Source organism: Octopus sinensis, linkage group LG1 (genome assembly GCF_006345805.1).
Source record: "Octopus sinensis linkage group LG1, ASM634580v1, whole genome shotgun sequence".
Taxonomy (NCBI): Eukaryota; Metazoa; Mollusca; class Cephalopoda; order Octopoda; family Octopodidae; genus Octopus; species Octopus sinensis.
Window position 1 is genome coordinate 161,966,471 of NC_042997.1, and position 24,390 is coordinate 161,990,860.

Genomic DNA, 24,390 nt, shown 5'->3' on the forward strand with positions numbered 1-24,390 from the left:
AGAAACGTTGGTGCAAAATAAATGTGAATCTTACAAAAATATGATCTTATATGTATATTTTAGATTTATTTCTTTTGAAGTTAAAAAAAATCATTTTAAAATAATTTTTAGTTTTTTTCAAAATAACATGAAGATGTTTTAATAATATTACATTAAAAGCTCAAGTATTTTCCAGGTTATTAAGCTCATCATTGTTTGTCTTAATAATTTATCTAAACATTTCAGACATATGATTTAATAAATGATTCATATTTTATATTCATTTTGTCTATAGCAAAATGTTTTTAACCCTTTAGCATTGAATTAATCATGCACTGAATTAATCATGCATTGTTTTGAAGAAACTATTGTTTATTTTTAAAATACATTGAAGAGTAGGTGTGAGAGGCCAAATCTGGCCAGTTTGAACATAAAACAGATAGAATATTTAAGCCTGACATGACCAGTTTAAATGCTAAAGGTTAACACTGAAATTATTCTAGAATAAATCATAATTAAGGATAGTAATGCAAATGTAAAAATAATATTCTAGACTGAGAGATATTAACTAAAAGTTATGACTATTTTTTTTTTTTCGAAGTAAACTACCAACCATTTTACATAAGAAAACCTTATGTCCTTGTATATTTTCTAAGAACAGACATAAAAGAAATTAAGAAGTTATAAAAGTTGAAATATATTCATTTATTCTTACCAGACACTTTACAGGAAAATATACAGGATTTGGATATTCTAACCTTCTGAGAAATGGGTTCTTCAAGGAATTTTGGTTTTTCTTTTAAACTGGCAAAAAATTTGTAACAGATAAAATTTTAATTCTTGTCATTTAATTTCATTTATAATATTGACTTTTCATTAATAATAATAACAGTCTTTAGATCCAATTTCATTGACATGTGGTAATTTCTTCTACTTTTGCTTTCAGCATACATGCATGCATGCATGCATACATACATACATACATACATACATACATACATACATACATACATACATACATACATACATACTACATACATACATACATACATATACATATAATATATATATATATATATATATATATATATATTATATATTAGGTTGTTTTACATGAAAGTTGTATTTGAAAGGTAACAATAAAATGTTTCAGAAGTGTTAGGGAACTGATTTATTTACTTAAAGTATGATCCATGTTCCTTTATGGCATTTACCCAATGTTTCTCTATGTCATACATTTCATCTTTAAAAAAATATTCATCTTTTGCTGTGATACACTGTCTGAATGCTTCAATGACCTCTTCTCTTTTTAAGAATGTTTTATTGCTTATGAAAAGCTCAAAATGCTTAAATAAGTGATAATCAAAGGAATAAGGAGGATGTTACAAAATCTCATAATTCAGGCTTTGCAACTTTTGGACTGTAGCTTGAGAAGTGTGAGGATGTGCATTGTCAAGGAGCAAAATTGGGCCATCTTTATTCACTAGTCTGGATTGCTTCTTTTTCAAATTCTCATGCCATTTCCTAGCAATACGATGTTGCTGTTACCATTTTTCTTTGTTGCAAAAATGAATACAAATAACTCCCTTTGCAGTCCACCATACATTGACCACTAACTTTTTCGGATGCAATGGTGGGTTAGGATAGTGTTTAGATGACTCTCCTGCATCTAATCACAGTCCTGTTCTCCTGCTGCTTTCAAAGAGTATCCGTTTCTCATCACAAGTAATGATTTGATGCAAAAATGGTTTTTTTCCAGTCGGAAAAGCAATAAGCAGCATACTTTGAGGCATGTTTTTTTATTTAATCTCATTCAGTTGATGTGGAACAAATCTATCCATTTTCTTAACTTTTCCAATTTTTTACAGGTGTCAAAAAACAGTTGTGCAAGATGTCTGGAGTTCTGATAAGACATCAACCAACGCATTTAATCCTTCATGCTGAATAACTGATTTTGGCCTACCCCTTGGTTTATTTTTAGACTATCATCTCCTGAACGAGAGTTTTGGAATCATCTCTGCACAGTTCTGATGTCAACAAAACCATTACCAAAGGCCCGCTTGATATTCTGTAAAGCTTCTGTGGCAGAGTGACCCAGTTTGTACTCATACAAGAAAATCACACAACATAGTTTGATTGTTATCATTTTCATAAGATCTGTGAGTACGAATTTTGTATACCAATATTGATGGGAAAGAAAAAGAGTTAAGATTAAATCCAAGGTATACATAATTGAGTTTTTAAATGACTGAAATAACAAATAATTAAAAATGGGACATATATATATATATTTAGGTTGGTTGTAATAGCTGGTTAGAGAGTGACCATTGGTTTCGCCCCTGTAAAGTGCTTAGCTGTATAGGTGACTCATCAGATTCAAATGGCTGGAGGCACATAACTTCTCTACAGCTGGAGCTAGGAAAACATCATGGTCAGTTAGTTTTGTAAACAAAAAATACATCTGGAATGACACTGCAGATAGGGTTTCAAGCAAGATTGGGTTATCCCCCTTACATCGGCTCCAACCCCACCCTCCACTGAGCAGTCACTGTACACCCTACATAAGCATCCTGCTCACCTGCTCAGATGATTCCCAAGAGGTAGTTAATAGTTTCTCTTGTCTAGTTGGCCTTATTAGCAGTGTGTATGGGTGCTCTGAAAGTTTAGTTACCAGAGTAAGAAGGGACTGGTTAATATTCAGGGTGTTACAACCTCTGCTAGTTACAAAGGGCCTCTTCTTCAAAATGAAGAGCAGATAGTATGATACTTGTGTGCAAAATATGATGTTATGTAGTACTGAGATACAAGCCTTGAATTCAGAGTATTTGCAAAGAAAAGAAAGAAATGAAGGAATTATGCTCCGCTGGATGGGTAATGTTTGTATAAATGAATGGCGAATGAGTTGAGACATGTGTAAAAGAATCAGATTGCATTGACACAGTTTTGTGATGTAGGTGGAAGATGGCAGTTGCATGAAAAAAGAGTTGAGCACTCAAAGTGGATGGTGCCTGTAGAAAAGGAAAACCGAGAAAGATATGAACTGAAGTGGTGAAAACCAATCTTAAGATGTTGCACTTCACAAGGAACTGTGACAAATCACAACACTACACAAACACTCTCTCTCTCTATCTCTTTCTCTTTCTTTCTCTCTCTCTCCCACTTTTCCTTTCTATCTCCCTCTATTTATCTATCTATCTATCACTTTCTCATGCAAGCATGGCAGAGAGTGCACTAAAACAGGCACTGATGGTGACATGATGCTCTTTCTGTACTCATTCTCTACTACCTCATACTCCTACTTTTCTTCCTTTCACTCCCCTTATCTTCTCCTCTTTTCTGCCACTTCAACACCTTCCAATCTCTGGTTCTCTGGCCCCCCTCCACCACCTACCTGACCCACTCACACTTTCTAGCATAAGGTAGAATAACACTGGATCCTTCTACTCAAATCATCATGTCACCTTTACCATTCTGTCTCACTCAGTCTGTGGACCTAAACACTAATGATATAAAGAAAGGCTTCATTGTAATGTAAATGAGGTGATTCTAAAATAAAATTCCACAAATGATTGTTGTTTGATAAAAGACTAAGAAATAAGAATTACGAAGAAAAATCTTAAAATAGATAGTACCTCTCAACGTTAACCATAATGTCGCCAATTTTAGTACCCTCAGTATTGTGTGCCGTAACAGTATACTTTCCACTGTCTTTTTCTGTAGCTGCTGCTATCTCCAAGCTGTACTTATCATTTTTCTTTCTTAGAGTGAAATTATAGTTAGTTCTGATAGCATTTCCATCTTTAAACCATTTTACATCAGGCTCGGGATAACCTTTAAAAATGAAACAATTATTCATAATTAACAATTTATTCAACATTCTCATACATATCAGTTTTTTATAGGATATGCAATGCATTATTATCGTTAACAAAATAATCCCTCATTCAATTAAGTTTTCTACTTTAATCATAAAGATAAAACACAGGTACATAAAATAGAGATACCAAAACTTGACATTATATATATAATTTTTTATATATACCAAAATTAATTAGTTAAAATAACATGATTTCATTTCTAAAAATGAACTTTCAAATATATATTGTTACTCAACAAGTTATTTGCTAGCAATATATAACTTGGGGAAATTATTTAATGGTTAATTTTGATTAATAAATTCATAATTTAACATCAATAAAATAATAAGACTCATATTTTAGATTTAAATCTAAAAATAAATTTACCTGTTATACAACATTCTAATGTCACTGTCTTTTCTTCTTTAGTATAGACATCTTCACTGATGCTAGTAATAGCAGGAGGACACCTTCCATCATCTTCTTCGGTAGCATTTCCATTTTCAAATATCTCTTCTTCTTCAGGTTTATCAGGAGACATTTTTCTTTCATATTCAGTTGCTTTTTTCAAAGAGTCTTGTTTGGTCGTATCAACTCGTGATTTCTTTGACATCATTTCACTTACAGATTCCATGTGTTCAGAGTCAACAATATCATCAAGTGATATTCTTCTTTTGTCCGATTTCATAATTTCTTCATAAGAATAAACATCAACAGATTGGGATTTCATCATTTTGCTTGATTTTGAAGTTTGTACTTCTTGTCTTGACATACTAGATAATATACTTTTATATTTATCATCTTCATAACTTTCCCTTGTTTCAGCTTGCATTGCATCCATAATATGAGTTGTGGAACGATCGTCCCCATTAAGCATATCATCTGCAATAACAAATAAATTAAAATATACATACATATCAATTTTCCATAATTTTATATATAAAATAATGACATATTTCATAAATTCTTAGACATAACATACAGTGAAACTCTTAATTACGTGTGAATGTATGTATGCATGAATGTAATATATTTAAGTATACATGTGTGCATGTCTGTTTGACTGCCTGTCTGTATGTGTGTACGTGTTGTTACATATCTTTCTATGTATGTGTGCTTGCATGTATGTGTACATACATACATACATACATACATACATTCATACTACATACATACATACATACATACTACATACATACATACATACATACAATTATAAGTGCATGCAGATGGATGGATGGATGATGGATGGATGGATGGATGGATGATGGATGGATGGGTGGGTGGGTGGGTGGATTTGGGTTTATTCCAAAATGTAAAATTACAGATGCTATATTTCTGGAGACAAATGTAAGAGATGCACTGGGTAAAAATACAATCCTATTTTGCATTTGCTAACCTATCTCATGCTCATGTTGACCTAGGGTCTCAGAAACAGCTTTTTAATCAGTAATGAATGAAAGACATGAGAAATCTGTACATGATATGTAAGGTGTTAAAAGAGTGGGTGAGTGCTTGAAATTTTGATCTAACTTTCCTAACAAAATTCAGAATGGGAACTTGATACATATAGAAGAACCCAAGAATTACAAAAGAAGTTTGAAACATAGAGGAATGAGTTTCAAAGCAAACAGGGCTCTGATTCTCTGTGAAATAAAAGGGGAGTTTTTTTGTTTCTTTTTAATTTCAAGGAGCTGTAGTTTGTAATACATTTCATTGATGACATTATTGTGATAAAATTATATATGTCACCAGAGACATGCACATAAGGTTTAGAAAAACCATTGTAATTTACTGATCAAATTATATGAAATTAAAGGCAACAGATTATAAGATCAAAAGTGAAACTTATTTCTGATTCAATTATATCATAGATCAAGCAACAATAATTTCAAAATATGAAAAGTCTATAAATAATTTTGTTCTTAAGACAATATGGAATTCAGAAGATTCTTTATAGGCAGGGGAGACTCTCTAGTTTTATTGGGAACACAATAATTTCTTTTGTACTGGTGCTATGACAAAATGCATCTAGCATGCTCTATAAAGTGGATGGGAACAAGAAAACTATCCGATTGTAGAAACCATACCAAAGAGTTACAATGTATAAGCAACATACAGTCACTCATCTGTCTAAGAGGGCAGTATCATCATCATCATCATCATCATTTAGCGTCCATTTTCCATGCTAGCATGGGTTGGACGGTTTAACTGGGGTCTGTGAAGCCGGAAGGCTTCATCAGGCCCAGTCAGATTTGGCAGTGTTTCTACAGCTGGATGCCCTTCCTAAGGCCAACCACTCCGTGAGTGTAGTGGGTGCCTTTTACGTGCCACCTGCACAGGTGCCAGACAGAGCTGACAAACGGCCACGAACGGATGGTGTTTTTACGTGCCCCCAACACGGGGGCCAGGCGAGGCTGGCAACGGACACAAACGGATGGTGCTTTTACGTGCTACCGGCATGGGGGCCAGGCGAGGCTGGCAACAGACACGAGCGGATGGTGCTTTTATGTGCCAACAGCACGGGGGCCAGGCAAGGCTGGCAACGGACATGAACGGATGGTGCTTTTACGTGCTACCAGCACGGGGGCCAGGCGAGGCTGGCAATGGACACGAGCGGATGGTGCTTTTACGTGCCAACGGCACGGGGGCCAGGCGAGGCTGGCAACAGACAAATGATCGGATGGTTCGCTTAACCACAGCTGCAATTTCCACTGATGTTGATTTGGTTTGATTTTGACTGTTCTCACTGGTCTTGCTGGGTCTTCTCATGCACAGCAGTATATATATATATATATATATCAGCTGCACAAATAAATAAATAGAATTTTAACCAGTCAGAGGCATTAATATAATTTTTCTCAAATACTTTAACAGAGTAAGAAGATGGAAGAAATTCATGTTGTTGCTATTGTAGCTAAGAATAGATTACACTTCCAAGAGTCACATGAAGCCCATTGGCGTCATAGCATTGTAAAGGATTGTAATTCATTTCTAATTCATTTATTTCTAATTAGAAAGGAATTACAATCCTTTACAATGCTATGATCCCAATGGGCTTCATGTGATTCTTGGAAGTGTAGTCTATTCTTTGCTACAATAGCAACAACATGAATTTCTTCCATCTTCTTGTTCTGTTAAAGCATTTGAGAAAAATTATACTATGTGTCCTACTGGTAAAAATTCTATTTATTTATTTGTGCAGCTGAAGAAAGCACTGCATTTAAATTGATATAATGATTGCATTATTGAATTAAATGAAGCTGCTTGAAATGGTTGTACTGCATCACTAGTTGATATCCTGTTGCTTATTTGGATTTTATCCACCTTACATCGAGGTGTGTGGATAATACTAGATTGACTTAAGTACCTAACTCAACTGAATCTCAACTATGTATATACACATATATATATATATATATATATATATATATATATATACATATCTTTCTGTTGAAGAGCGTAGGCTCGAAACGTTAAAGACTTGTTTTATCTATATTTCCTGAGCGCCATACTAATACAATTGTTTGTTTGTTTTCCACCTGCCTTCGTCTTTTGGCTATTTTCATAAAGCTTCCCGTTATATATATATATATGTATGTATATATATATATATATATATATATATATATATATATATATATTATATATATAATATATATATATATATATATATATATATATATATATATATATGTATATATATATATATATATATATATATATATATATATATGTATATATATATATATATATATATATATATAATATATATATATATATATTATATATATATATATATATATATATATATCTATATATATATATATATATATATATATATACATATATATATGTGATATATATATACACACACACATATACATATATATATGTATATATATATATATATACATATATATATGCATATAACTATATATAGATGTATACATATATACATATATCATCATCATTATCATCATCATCATTTAACGCTAGCATGGGTTGGACGTTTTGACTGAAGACTGGCGAACCAGATGATGTACAAGACTCCAATCTGATCTGGTAAAGTTTCTACAGCTGGATGCCCTTCCTAACGCCAACCACTCCAAGAGTGTAGTGGGTGCTTTTACATGCTACCGGCATGAGGGCCAGTCAAGCAGTACTGGCAATGGCACACTCAAATGGTGTTAATTACGTGTCACCTGCACAGGAGCAAGTCTAGTGGCACTGGCAACAACCTCACTCAAATGTTTTTTCGCGTGCCACCAGCACAAGTGTCAGTAAGGCAACGCTGGTAATGATCATGCTCAAATGGTGCTTTTTACGTGCCACTGGCATGGAAGCCAGTTTGCTGCTCTGGTAACGATCATGCTTGGATGGGGCTCTTAGCGCTCCAGTAGCAAAGATGCCAGTCATCAAATTTGATTTCGATTTCAATTTCACTTGCCTCAATAGGTCTTTGCAAGCAGGTCTTTAGTGTCCAATGAAGGAAAGGTACACATAAGTGGGCTGGTTACACCCCTGGCATAGGCATATATATACCTATATATATAAATATAAATATGTATGTATATATATAGTATATATATAATATATATATATATATATTATATATATATATATATAAATATGTAGTATATATATATATATATACACACATATATATGTACCTATATGTATGCATGTATATACATATATATACATATATATATATATGTATATGTACATATATATATATATATACATACATATAGATATATATATGTATATATATGTACATATACATGTGTGTGTGTGTGTGTGTGTCAGTGTGTGTATATGTGTTCCAGAAGTCTTGGGCACATTTCAAGTCTTCATATCTACTGGACTATTATTGGTCGTAACATGAATCTGGTACCATTTTAAAGTTAAATTCATTAAGTTTTGTTGTTTTTTTTTTGTAATGCTAATGATTTTTTTCATATTTTTTCAGATCCATTAATGGCGTTCACTCAACCAGGAAAAGCGTTTTGCCTCCTTGAATTCACAAAAACTGAATTAAGGTCACTTGTTCAACATGCATTTCACACAAAATTCCAAAAAGCGGCACCAGAAAGGAAGTCCATATTGAGATGCCATGGTAAATTCATGAAGGTGTTTGTGCCCAGCTAAGAGAACAGGATGCCCATCAACTTCAGATGATATGGCTGAGCGAGTTCGAACTGCCTTCGAGCCAAGCCCCCATAAATTGATCAGAAGAGCCAGTAGGGAACTTCAGCTTCCTACAACAACTGTTTGGCGTATCTTAAAAAGACGACTGCAGATGACATCTTACAAGCTACAGTTAGTCCAACAGTTGTAGGTTACTGATAAACCAGCTCATCGTGCCTTTTGCATTGCAATGCAAGAGAAGTTGGAAAATGATGGATTTGATGACTGGCTCGTTTTTTAGTGATGAAAGGACTGGTCTATGTGCCTCCTGTTCCAAAAGACGCAGATGAACTGAAGGCCCGAATAATGAAAACTGTTGCAACTATCGACAACGCAATGCTGGAATGCATTTGGCAAGAATTGGACTATCAGCTTGATGTGTTCCATGTGACTAATGGTGCTCACATTGAACATCTCTGAACATTCTGTAAAAAAACTTGAAATTGAAGGCTTTCAGAATATATCAGATGCATTTTTATGTCCTTAATAGTTTTCAAGGTATTCAATGTCAAAATGTGCCCAAGACTTCTGGAACACCCTGTATATATATATATATTATATATATATATATATATATATATATATATAATATATATATATATATATATATAATATATATATATATATACATATATACAAAGAGAGAGAGAGAGAGAGAAGATAATTACAAGGTAGCTAAATGTTGCTTAAGTGTCCTATATCTGTAAAAATGTCTATTTCACGAGTGTTCTTGTTTATCTCTTCCCTGATGAGATTGATGTATAGCTGACCGTAATTCTTCCTGTCAGATGTATTTTGAATGCATCCATCGAAACATATTTAGAAGATCATTATCTTTATCATCATCATCATCATCATCGTCATCATCATCGTTGTCAAACTCTGTTTTCCATGCTGGCATGGGTTGGACGGTTTGACTGAGGTCTGGAAAGCCAGCGGCTGCACCAGACTCCAATCTGATCCAGCAGTGTTTCTACAGCTGGATGCCCTTCCTAACACTAACCACTCCAAGAGTGTAGTAGCTGCTTTTTACATGCCAACAGCATGGGAGCTAGTCAGGGGGCCCTGGCATTGATCATGTTCAGACAGTCCTTTTAAGTGCCACCAGCACTGACAGCAACCACATTCAGATGTTGCATTTTATATGCCAGCAGCATGGAAGCCAGGCAGGTGGCAATGCCACACTACAATATTGATTTAACTTGACTCAACAGGTTTTCTCAAACATATCATATCATCTAACGCATCAAGGGTACTTTTAAACAGGCCGGACATGCAACACTGGCATCGGCCATAGCTGCGATCTCACTTTAGTTGCCAGGTCTTCTCAATCACAGCATATCTCCAAAGGTCTTGGTCTCCTGTCATTGCTTCCATGAAGTCCAACATTCACAGGTCCTGCTTCACCTCCTCATCTCATGTCTTCCTGGGTCTACCTCTTCCATAGATTCCTTCCACAATTAGGATGTGGCACTTACTCACACAGCTATCCTCATCCATACCTGTGCAGTCATCTCTCTTGCACACTACATTTTATGCTTCTTATGGTCAACTTTTTTCTCAGTGTGCTCACACTCTGTTGTGTATGCTCACTAACATTACACATCCAGCAGATCATACTAGTTCCATTTCTTTCAAGCCTTCGCATGTCCTCGGCAGTCATGGCCCATGTTTCACTGCCATGTAGCATGGCAATTAACATACATGCATCATACAGTCTACCTTTTGTCCTGAGCAAGAAGCCCTTAGTTGCCATTAGAGGTAAGAGCTCCCTGAACTTTGCCCAGGCTATTCATATACTAGCCACTACACTCTCAGAGCATCCACCCCAACAACAGACTTGGTACCAGAAGCTATTAACTACTTCATTTTTCCCCCTGACATGTGATGGAATCTGCTTTCTGAACATCTTCAGTGTTTATTGCCCATGTGCATCTTCCACACACAAAAACTATCTTCCCCAGTTAACCTTCCTTTGATATTGCTGCACCATATATGTGTCCATAGCTTACATCAGGTACATCTTATGGAGTTTCTACCCATGCTATTCTACAAATCGAGCAGGGCCATCTACCTAAAGGGGTTTCTAATTTGTCAGCCTTCCTACTTAATAAGGCTTTGGTTTTTGCTAGGTTAACCCTAAGGCTCTTCGATTCTAGACCTTGCTTCCACACCCTAACTTCATCTCTAGTTCTGGTAGTGACTCGGCTATTAGAGCAAAGTTATCAGCATAGAGGAGTTCCCAGGGGCAGTCCGTCTTGAATTACTCTGTTATTGCCTGGAGGACTACGATGAATGAGAGGGCGCTGAGCACCAATCCTTGGTGAACTACTTGTACCCTGAATTCTTCGCTGTACTAGTCGCCAACCTTCACCTTACTGGTAGTATCCCTGTACAAGGCTTGTACAGCTCTCAACAACCACTTGTCTAGCCCTAGTTTCTGCATTGACCACAAGATTAGGGATTGGGAGACTCTGTCACAGGCTTTCTCCAAGTCAACAAAAGCCAAGCACAGAGGTTTGTCATCAGTTAGGTATTTCTCCTGCAGCTGCCTTACCAGAAATATAAGCACCAGTGGTGCTTCTCCCTGGCACAAAAACAAAATGCACCTCATCTAGACTCTCTCCTTAATTAGTTGGGAGGGAGGGAGAAAGAAAGAAAAGAAAGAAAGAAAGAAAGAAAGAAAGAAAGAAAAAAGAAAGAAAGAAAGAAAGAAAGAAAGAAAGAAAGAAAGAGGGGAGAGAGAGGTATGGATGAATGGATGGATGGATAGACAAACAGAAAGACAGACGGATAACAAGAATGGTCAGCTCAGAACAGCACTACACACCTTTCAAGTGTGGTTAGCTATTAACAATGCAAAGTACATAGCTTAACATTATGTAATCATGCATTGTTGTATAACAACCCATTCCATCAGTTGAATTGTATAGTGTTATATAAAGAGCTTTGCATTGTTAATAAACATCCTCATTATCTAAACACATGCAGTGATGTTTTGAGCTATCCATTCTTATTTGTTTACTAAATGATATGTTGCAACACATACATATATAGATTTACAAGATGCTTGATATCAGTAGACAGTTGTTTAAATTTATATGAACTCCTATTGTGACTATTTAAAGGATTTGGAATATTTGTATATTCTTTCAAAGTAACCTGTTAGCCTAGAATAAATGGAAGTAATTCTAAGTTAATTTGCCAAGATCAGATTGATCCCCATTGCATTATATGTATGTATGTATATATGTATGTATGTATGTATGTATGTATGTATGTATGTATGTATGTATGTAAACATTTGTACGAAATGGAAGGTATACACAAAATTTATTTATTTATCGAATACTTCATTCTTTAAATTCTCTCATTATTGGATATTTTCCTTCTTTTCCTGCTATACGAAGCATACCATACCAAATGATTAGCAAGCTGAATTTTAATAGACTTGCTCATTTTCCTTAACCTTCATTTTTTCACCTAATACCAACATATTACATTGGTCTCTTAATCATTCGGTTTGTTAATGTTTGTATTAAAAGAAAAGAAAACTAGTAGATGACAAGTGAATTTAAAGATCAGAAGCATTCAATGAATAAACTATTTAAATTTGTATATCTTTGAGTGTAAGTAAAGAATACGCACACCCAGTGTTTAGGATTAGGCTTAGGGTTAGGTTTAGGGTTAGGGTTTAGGGTTAGGATTAGAGTTAGGGTTATGCCAAAAACGGGTGATGTGCATATTCTTTACCTCTGCCTATCTTTGACAGGCCAGAAAAAATGTCATGCCAGAAAGAATGCTTAGCAGCATTTATTCTGGCTCTTTACATTCAGGATTAAATTCTGCCAAAATTGACTTTGCCTTTCATTCTAAGGGGATGGGGTGAACTGGAAAGAAAAAGCATTGAGGTCAATGGCTGAGGAGCCCTACCAGAAGAGGAAGAGGGAGTGATGAAGTGAGAGAAGTAGCGCCAGAGTGGTCCTCTTTTGTGTTGGGCAGTCACAGGGAATGGACATTAGGGAGACAAGTGAGCTGGAAAGGGCTTTAGCCATAGGTTCTAGTGTAGGTCAGGTGGGTAGAACACTCCACGAATTTAACCCAGCTAAACAGCCAGCACTGAGAGGTAGGTGAACCATATTTTATTCCTCACATTACATTTCCCACATACCACACATCTTTCTGGGGTCAATAAAATAATCACTAGTGAGGCATTGGGATCAATATAATTGACTAGTGCCTTTCCACCAAATTTTAGTTCTTGTGCCCTAAAGTAGAGATCAGAGGTGTACATATCATCAACCACCAGGGGACATGCTCAACTGGTTAAGGTTAAACAACTGACAAGCAAATCTGTGGTATTGAGCAGAATATTTACTGTAGCCCATCTTTTATACCAAAACAAAACAATGTACATGATAACACTTCCATTATCATTATCATTATTATTATCATTATCATCATTAAGTCAGCAAGCTGGTTGAATCATTAGCATGCTGGACAAAATGCTTAGTGGTACTTCGTCCATCACTATGTTCTGAGTTCAAATTCCACCGAGGTCAACTTTGCCTTTCATCTTTACAGGGTCAATAAATTAACAGCCATTTGAGTACTGGGGTTGATGTACCCAACTTAACCCCTCCCCCTGCCCCAAATTTCAGGCATTGTGTCTATAGTAGAAAAGATGATGATGATTATTATTATTATTATTATTATTATTATTATCATCATCATCATCATCATCATCATCATCATCATCATCATCATCATCATCATTAAGGCAACAAGCTGGTAGAATCATTAGCATGCTGGATGAAATGCTTAGCAGTATTTCACCCATTGCTATGTTCTGAGTTCAAATTCTGCCAAAGTCATCTTTGCCTTTCATCCTTTTCAGGTCAATAAATTAAGTACCAGTTACACACTGGGGTCGATGTAATTGACTGGTTCTCTTCCCATGAATTCCAGGCTTGTGCCTGTAGTAGAAAGGATTATTATTATCGTTATTATTTTATTTTACTTCTCAGAACATTTGGTCTTGTTTGTTCTGGTAGATTCTGTGAGGGCAATAGATTCTGGTAGATTCTGTCAAAGGTATCACAAGGTCTCTTTCTGCACATCATAAGCTTTGATATTTTGTTGTGAATTATTGTGTGAGGTATTCAACATCCAAGTACCAATCTAAAAATCCTAGCTGTCCCCAGCAGAGCAGTTTTTGGGGCTTGCTCCTCTCTCATGTCAATTCCGATTTCTTTGACATATTTCTCGAACTTGGTTGTTAGTGCTCCAAGTGCTCCTACAATTACTGGAGTGACAGACACTCTCCTCATAGTCCATATTCTTGCAATTTTGTCTTTTAGTAGTCTCTACTTTCCAATCTTTTCTAGTTCTTTGTCTCTTATGCATGCATCTCCAGGTATTGCAATATCTATGATCTTAGTTTCCTTTTCCTGGATCTTTACCTTTTGATCTACAGATTTAAAAAATAATTTTTTGTATCTAAACACTTTCAAACTTCGGATACTGGTAGAATGTGTCATATAAAACATCTTTTACTCTTAGCATTTTTGAGAAAAACTTATATTTTAAATCTGTAGGTCAAAAGGTAAAGAGCCCTTTTCCCTTTATCTACCACAACAATATCTGGTCTCCGAGCTTCAATAAGGTAGTTACATTGGATTGTAAAATCCCACAATATCTTATGTTCTTTGTTCTCAGTGACTCCTTCTGGTTCATGTTTATACCATTTCTATGCTCTGTTCAGGTCATACATTTCACATAGCCTCCAGAAGACAAACCTAGCCACATTATCGTGCCTCTTTTTGAAGTTGAAGTGCTTTTGATCCAGCTTGCTACACTCACTCACAATATGTGAGATTATTATGTTTCTGCTGCCACACATCCTACAAAGGGGGATTCACTATTCTTATCTATTTGGAACTTGGTGTAATTAGTTCTCAGAGCTTGTTCCTGGACATTGCATATCAATGCCTCAGTGTATCCTTTCAGATCACTTTTTCTTAGCCATCTCTAAGTGTTGATCTTGTCTTTTCCTTCGATTTATCTGAGGTATTGCCCATTCAGTGGTTTCATTTTCCAGTTGTTTACTCTTTCTTCTTCAACTTGTTTCTTAAATGTTTGGTATTATATTGTTATTTTTAACAGAGGCAAGCAAGGATTCACTCTGCTGTTTGATGTACCAATCCAGACTATTCTTTTCATTGACAACACAGATTTTGCATTGTATGAGATCTCTTCCACCCATTTCTCATCACATACAGTCTGTCAGTATCACTTTTAGGGTGAAGCTCCCTGTAAACTGTCATCACTTTTCTAGCTTTCCTGTCTTTGCCCACCTAACAACACCTGTACCATATTGCATTAAGGAAACAGCCCATGTGTTCAGTGCCTTGATTTTTTTTTGCCATTGAGTCTACTTACCATAATTAACTTGGTTCTTCTAAGATATTCTCACCTAAAGCTTTCCTTCATTTCATTTTCCTTGATTTTGTTGTATTCTAAAATCCCCAGATATTTATATCCATTAGTCTCAGTATCCTTCATTTACTCACTGTTGGGGACCTCTAAACCATCAAACGATACTACTTTGCTTCTTTGTATCATAAGCATACCATACTTTTTAGTCCCAAATTCCCTTTCGATATCCTTACTGAATATCTGCAATGTTGAAACTAGGCCATTTATTTCATGTTCAGCTTTTCCAAAGATCTTTGAATTATCCATATATTGGATGACTTAATTTTTCTCCACTTTACAAGAAGTACCCTGATGTCACTTTCCATAGTATCTGCATGAGGGGAATCATACAAATCACAAACAGCAATGGTAATAGGCTATATCCTTGAAATATGCTTCTCATGATGTTAACCATCATCATCATCATCATCCTCGTTTAACGTCTGCTTTCCATGCTGGCATGAGTTGATATGTTTTCACTGTTCATTCATTGATTATTTTATTCTTCTTTTCCACCAATGACTTTTACTTCATTTCCACATTTATGGTTTGGTTTGAGACCTACTTTATTTCCTATATAAATGATGCAGGTTTTAATCAATCTATTCATTCCAGTTATATTATTTGTCTTGATTTCTTTCAGGATTTTATTCATCTTAAGGGTCCACCCACTGAGCAAATTTCTATCTACTTTCCTGAATCCATTTCTTTCCATATCCAGGTTTTCCTCAATGATACTAGTAATGTCTTCAATCATTCCTTTGTCTTCATTATTTAGTCCTTCTCAGGGCTTGAAACATTATACTTTTCCCGGTTACTCTCATTAGGTGCAGCATCGTCAGCATCCTCTATATCTACTTCTGCATCACTACCCATGTTTTCAGTCATCACCCTCCTTCTAATCACATCAAGCTCTAGTACGATTAGCTATCCTTTCTTCCTTATTGCTCTTACCTGGTCACAGAGCCTTTCTTCCATAATATCTTAGCCCTGCTTCTCCATCCATGTGTTATGCATCCTCTTTCTATATCATCTTATGGGTCTTCCTTCATTATCAGTGGGTCTGCTCAAAATATATCATTCCATGACAGCTATATTCATCATCTTAGTCTATTTAGTTCTAGCAGCCATATAATGACAACCGGGCCTGTACTGCTCACCCACACCTGCTCAGCAAAAGTCCATCACCTGTAGTTCTGTCCTTATCTATGCCGCTGCTTGTGTTTATTCTATTATTCATTACTCTCATGCAGAGGGAAGTGTTGCTAAGGTGTCACAACCACCAGTATTTTTATCGAGACACCATCTCTAGAGGGGTTTGTCTAAAATGACTCAAAGAGATTCCTCTCCCTTTAAAAGTTTAAGTGAGCTATTATTACTATTATTATTATTATTATTATTATTATTATTATTATTATTATCATTATCATTATTATTATTATTATTATTATTATTATTATTAATATTGTTATTTCACTTCTCAAAGTTTTCAATTTCACTTGCTCTGGTTAATTCTGTCAGAGCAGACAACTTGTTGTCAAAGGTCTCACAGGGTCTCTTTCCATGTTACTTTATATCTAAGAACCAATCTCTAAATCCTTGCTATCCCCAATAAAGTAGTTTTCTTGAGAATATTCTACCCTCATGTCAATCCTAGTTTCTCCAACAAATTTCTCAAACCTGGTTGTTAATGCTCTCAGTGTCCCTACAACTACTGAGATGACAGTTACTTTCTTCATTGCTCACATTCATGCAATTTCAACTTTTAGTGGCTTGTACTTTTCATTCTTTTTCCAATTCTTTATCAACCACTCATACATCCCTAGGTGTGGCAATATCTATGATCTTGAAGGTGGCAAGCTGGCTGAAACATTAGCATGCCGGGCGAAATGCTTAACAGTATTTCAGCTGTTTTTACGTTCTGAGTTCAAATTCCACTGAGATCAACTTTGCCTTTCATCCTTTTGGGGGTCAATAAATTAAGTACCAGTTGCATACTGGTGTCAATCTAATCAACTGGCCCCCTCCCAAAAAATTTTGAGCCTTGTGCCTAGAGTAAAAAAGAATATCTATAATTTTGGTTTCCTTCATCATTTAATCAACTACAATAAATATTTGGTCACTGGATTGTAAAATCCCACAAGATCTTATACTCATTCTCGGTGATGCCTTCTGGTTTATACTCGTACCATTTCAATGTCCTTTCAAGGCCTTATTTTTAACACAATCTCCAACAAACATACTTAGCTACATTATCATGCCTCCATTTATATTACTTTGGAGCTAATTTTCTACACTCACACACAATATGTAAAACTGTTTCATTTTTAATGCCACATATTCTACAAAGGGGTGATTCACTAATTTTAAATATTTGGAACTAAGTGCAATTAGTTCTCTGAGCTTGTTCCTGAGCACTGAATATTATTGCCTCAGTGTATCATTTCAGATCACTTTTCTTTAGCTACCTCCAAGTGTTGGTCTTGTCTTTCCTGTCCATTTCTCCAAGATATTGCCCATACATCGCTTTCATTTTCCAGTTGTTCCATATTTGCTCTCCGTTTTGTTTCTTAAACACTTCTGGGTTCATAAAGCCTCTCTCTATGTTATTTCTAGTATGAAGGCACACATGCATAGCCATTATTGTTATTGTTGTTATTGTTGTTGTTGTTGTTGTTATTTTACTTCTCAGAGCGCTTGATCTTGTTTGCTCTGGTAGATTCTGTGAGAGTGGACAGCATCTTACCATCAAAGGTCTCACAAGGTCTCATTCTGTACATTATAAGCTTTGATACTTGGTTGTTAATTATCGTGAGAGTCATTCAACATCCAAGTACCAATCTCAAAAGTCCTAGTTGTCCCCAACAGCACAGTTTTTTGGGCTTGCTCTGCTCTCATGTCAATTCCAATTTCTCCAATATATTTCTCGAACTTGATTGTTCGAGAAATATTATTATTATTATTATTATTATTATTATTATTATTATTGTTTATGGTTTCCTTTCATCATAACTTTATTTCAGCTGTCATAGTTCAGGGTATCTTCTGGAGGCCAAGAGTAGCAAGGGCTCTTTTGTTTTGCTATGCATGCAAAAATTATCACCACATTTATTCCATTTTAGAAGGAGAGTGCTTTCCATGGTATATGGGCTGTACCCATCAAGGTTATCTTTTGTAGTTCACAGAGATTGGGGTTACCAGGAAGTTGCTTAATATACTTCTCAGCTTCCTTCTTTACCATTCCCAATACACCAATTACCACTGGCATTATCATAGTACTAAGCTTCCACATTTTTGTGATTTCAATTTGCAGATCTTTATAGTGAGAAAGCTTTCCGTATTCCTTTCTTGAGACAATTTGATAGATATGTCTATTAATAGACAATTTCCTTTGTTGTAGTCCTTGATCCTAATGTCTGCTCGATTGGAGTCAATTTTTCTGTTTGTATTGGGACATTCCAAAGGATGGTGATGCCCTCACCATTTACTACATTCTCTGGATGGTGCCTGTAAAACTTATCATGGGATTTAATTTTGTAGTATTTACAAGCATTCCAGTGGATGTACTACCCTAGTCTGTCATGTCTTATGAGGTATTCCTTTTCAGCGAGAACTGGGCAGCCAGAAACAACATGATCAATTGTCTCTGTGAATTTTCTGCAAATTCTGCATGCGGTGTCAGATCCATCTTTAAGGGCGTTTGCTTGGTAGTTTCTGTTAGGTAAGTTCTGATCTTGTGCTGCAATAACAAAACCTTTTGTTTCCCCTTTCAGACCTGTCCCTTGTAGCCATTGGTGTGTTTTATTATTATTATTATCATCATCATCATCATCATCATTGAAGATTTATATTCAAAACTTTTGCTCCATGCATTACATGAAGACCAAAATGTTCTGAAGAGCTACTTTTTGATCTACGTGGGGAAAATTGTGATTGAATTTGTAAAGTTTATTCACTACTTCAAATATTTTGAAAAAGTATGGCGTTGACTTTTTCGGTAAAAAGCCACAGAAACGAGATTAAATATTGGAAGAGCTATTTTCACTGCACCTTCCTTTGTTAAAACAAACTAGTGTGATCTTTAGTGCCTCGGGAAAGTATGAAATCCATCCCAGGCCCGATCAATCTGCCAGATGGCTTACAACTGTACATAGCTGTTAAGAGAACAAAGCCAAGATGTCACATATTTAGTGACACAAACCATCTCAATGTTTTCTGCCTGCAGCAAAGATGGAGAGAAACAAGGTCCCATTTCTACCAACATCATCACCACAACAGCAACAACACTAATAGTACCAACAGCATAATCGCAACAATAAAGTAACTTCAACACTACTCAGTTACAATAACAGTAATAACACCGACAGTAGAAACAACAGTGACAAAAATAACTAAGAAACATCACCCTCAAGAGCCACCACATCACCAACAGTGCAGCAACTGAAAGTCCCCAAACAACAACTGAGCAAAAAGAAAATTACATTCTCAAAGATATGCCCCCCACTTGGAACCACTCAGACATATTGTATGATTAGGGTGGTGGAAAGGAAAGCAAATGGCAAAAAGTAACAATCAAGAAAAAAAGTAAAGAGAAAAACACGCCAAAAAAATCCTTGACGGTTCAAACGGACAAAAACATCTCCCAGCGACAATACCACCTCCACCACCAACAACACCAATACTATCAACACCATCGTCATCATCACATCACAAGCACAGCCAACATCAAAAACACCAGCAAAACCTTATTATGCACCTAAACCAAGAACAACAACGACATTATAATTTTCACTGCTGTAAATGCAAACAACAAACAGTTAATGAAACACGGATATCAACTGAGAGGCATTACTCAGAACGACTTCCTCACATCATCAAATATCATACCAACACATAAAAATCATCGAAACATGAAGCATATACAATGCCACCCAAAGTGAATATACCGACGGAGAAGGAAACTTCAGAAGTAATATCAATAAAGGATTTTACACGGAACTGCTAATGGAAACCCGCAAATCTGACCAGGGCGACCGAATGCCTATCCCCCACTCTCAGAATTAATGTAAATAGGTTTTTATAACCTCCCTCCTTCTGTCGAATATAGATTTACTCAGAATAGAGAATGTATGTAATCAGAGGTCGCTTAGGAAGCAGGGTTAGCTGCTCTACGACCTCAGGTCACTAGACAGATGTGATGGCCATCATTGAGACCGGGATTTCCTATCCATGAACCTTCGCGCCTACTTTGGAGGATCTACTTGTCTCCAAGTCAACCGAGAATGGGAAGCAGAGTTGCAGTGTCCTCTCGGAAAGGTTTGGATCTCGTGATACAGACCATCTTCTTGGACCCAGAAAATAAGTCGATGGTGCCAGATGTGACCAGCAGCGAAAGCTATACTTTCAGACTAGTAGACATCTACAGTCCAACAGGGACCAGCAACCTCATTTCTTTAGGTGTTTGGAGTTTTTCCTAGGAATTTACCGTTCCTTAATGCTAATGGGAGATTGGAAAGGTATCTTGGATGCATACTTAGATTATGTGACGCTAGCTGGTAGAATAGGCTGCAGAAGCCCTACAAACCTGCACTGACGTTTCCAACTGTCTGGCGGGTACCGACTAAGTTTCCAGAATATACTAATGTATAAAGAGATAACAATGTTTATGGATATTCTTCTTTGGGTAATACATGCTGTATATAAAGAAGTATTCTAATTACTAATTTCAAATAAACCTTGGATCAAGTGTTTGTTAATTTCCCTGATCTAACTATCTAATTTTTCACGCGTGCAAAGCTTGATAACTCAGTATGTGTGTGAGTGTGAAAGAGAGAGGTGGGGATAATCTTTTATACGGAATTCCTAATTTTTTTCCGGGGAGAGAAGCGCCACAAACTGAAAATTTGAGAAAGCTCTTCGACGGTTTCCTACAAATGTAGACCAGTTGCCCGGCATGCGATGAGATATCACTGTTGGGACAAACCTGCACTGACGTTTCCAACTGCGTTGGGCTTGCTCAGACCGGTTACTACGAGTTTATCGTCAGCAGTTGCCATGGCAAAAGTTTCGTGCGTACATTTCTTGTTTTTTATGCTCTACTCTATGTAAAACAAAGAAAACACAAAGGCCTGTGGATATCCCCATGAATGTAATAACAAAAATCTAAAGGGCATACGTGTTCAGAAACACCACAGAATGTTAAACTGGAAAATTCAACAGCACTGTGTAAAACGTTTGACTGATCACAGTGTTGAATCGGTCACAATATATAACCTTAAGAAGCAGGAAAACGAAACATTTCTATACCGAAAGAAATAAAAGTGAGAAAAACATTACATAGATCGAAAATAAGGAGATGACGGTGTGTTGATTGTGCTGGGATAAATATATGAAACAAATAAAAATCTTTTATAACGAACTGGATATTCACAAAGCTGATTACAAAAATTTAAGAGAAGACATGGCATTAAATACTTAAATATTTGTGGTAGTAAGCTTCAACTGATTATAAAGCACCTGAGAAATCTATGAATGTGCTTGCAAAGATTATCGCTGATAAAACTTTAATTACAGAACAAATGTACAATGTTGACGAAACATCAATGTTCTGGCGTTATTGTCAAGGAAAACATTCGCTAAAGCTAATGCGAGATTGACCAGAAGTTAAGGATAGCAAGGGCAGATTAACTGTGGTAGGATCATTAATACAAGTACCCTTAAGTGTAAGCTTACTTCTTAAGCAAAACCTTGTATCCTCGGTGTCTGAATACGTTACCTGTGCATTATTACGTTAACAACAATCATGGATCTCTAGGGATCTCATTTAGATTGTGTAATGCAAGAGAACAAGAACTGGATTCCAAGAGTAAGATTTTGTTATTCCTAGATAAATGTTCTGAACAAAAACAGTGTTTATGCACTTCCTCCAAATGTAACATCCTTGTTAGAAATAGAAAATATGTTTTGTTAGAGTTACTTCACTATTCTTAGACCTACTTCTTTTATAACTGTCTCCCACGTATTTCAACGATCTTGTAGTATAACATATTGCTTTCGTTTTCGTAAAGTAGTTTTCGCATGGATTTACCGTTCCATAATATAGAAATAGCTTGAATTCCTGTAAATTACACATATGAGCCAGACGGTGGCAATAGCTTAGCTTCTTTAAACATAACATACTTCCAACACCGTGTGACCGCCCTACGCACTCTGCTGGGTCACCGAGTAGAAGGGGAACAGTAGCCACAAAATCTCTTAGCAAAATAAGAGTTACATTTCCTTCCCTTTTTTTCTTAATTGTAACTGCGTTAACAATATTGACTTCATTTGTTTTGCAGTCATATTGCTACAGCAACATAATTGGTGTTCATTTTTGAAACTGAAAGGAAAATGTCTTACTCCAAGATCACTGATTTACTAGTTTCCAGCTTTCTTGTAAATGTTTAAGAAAAACAGAGGGAGGAAAGGTAAGCGGCTTGCTCTTTACTTCTTGTTCAGAAACATTTGCTTGTTAATCGAACAAATATGCCTTCCAACATTTGCGAACGAAAATCAAACGTCAAGTATGATTCGTTAAAATTATTTCACTATTTTTAACACTTTCAAACTTACTTTTTAAGAGTTATTTCATTATTTATTTATTTCGATCTCATAAACGCTACACACCGACCATGAATTGTCCAGATGAGGTGAAAGAGCATTCTACTAGCAGCTAGATCATCTGATACAGACTGTCCTGCATTCCGATAACCTCTTCTTACTTGGCGATTTTAATGTTCACGTAGGGATAGGCAATACGGCAGAAAATAATGGTATCGGTCTTAGGGAACGAAAATTCCTTCTAGTGTGGAACAAAATCATAGAGAAAGAAAATTCAAATGACACTCTCACTGACCAATTCTCACTGTTGAGGAACAGCTGGTCGTCACAAACACTTGTTTCAACAAAACCCAACTTTAAATCAATATGGAGACATTCAAGCTCTGGAAATTTGCATCAAATAGACTTCATCATCATTAGATAATGTAATTGGGAGGATTGTCAATCTAACCACGCTATTCAGTGAAGCAAAATTTTTATTATGTTCAAAAGGAAATACTGGCACCAATAAGTACGACGAATGAAGAAGCTAGACGTTACAAATCTTGCTGCCATCCAGTCACCTGATCCCGGGGCAATGGGGAATGATGGAAACACCCACAGACCATGCTAGTAATGACTATGACTTAGTAACCAGTTACTGGCTTCAGCAAATACAAACGGGTTAAGAAAAAGCATAAAGATCGGTTCGACGCGAACGAATCACCAGTAAATTCCTTACTTATCCAACTCCACTCTCTCCGAGTCAAATATACCAATGGTACAAAACAAGCGAAATGAGAAACATTTGTTGGATAGAGATGATGGAACTACATTCATTAAAGAGCTGGTGCTGCTCTGGTGATTCCTAACAAAGATAAGATCTCCCCCAAGAGTAGTTGTGATCATTTGCTCAGGCTCTGACGACACACTATATGTATTTCTGTTGTAAATGGAGACACTTATGCATCATGACACCACTCCTATTTTGTACCGTCCTCTCTGCAATGCCCTAAGTTGTTTTCAGAAAATGTAGTAGATGAATGAATAAGTGTTTCATGAATATTCATGAATAAATGTTATGTTCTCAACCTCCAGTGCCTACAGATACGGGCGAAGCTCCTATTTCTGCTTGTACCCGAGTTCCTCTATTCATATGACTGCGCATTGGTAGCCTATTCCCAAGATTATTTACAAACAATTTCGCCAGAGCAACTATTTGTTTAATGCCTCTCACCATTAACACTAAGAAAACATGAGTGATGTTCTAGCTAAAATCTCATGATGAGATCATAAAGTTAAGTGA

General features: G+C 35.9%; 1 protein-coding gene across 1 annotated transcript in view; it reads right to left on the bottom strand.

Moving 5' to 3' along the window:
• LOC115210729 (titin) overlaps window positions 1-24,390 on the bottom strand; it is a 678,167-nt gene that overhangs the window by 618,803 nt on the left and 34,974 nt on the right. The window contains exons 3-5 of the mRNA XM_036506041.1: window positions 4,224-4,718; window positions 3,612-3,810; window positions 695-783 (exon numbers count right to left, since the gene is read on the bottom strand). Coding sequence (XP_036361934.1) covers window positions 695-783; window positions 3,612-3,810; window positions 4,224-4,718 — 783 coding nt within the window. The remainder of the gene's footprint in view (window positions 1-694; window positions 784-3,611; window positions 3,811-4,223; window positions 4,719-24,390) is intronic.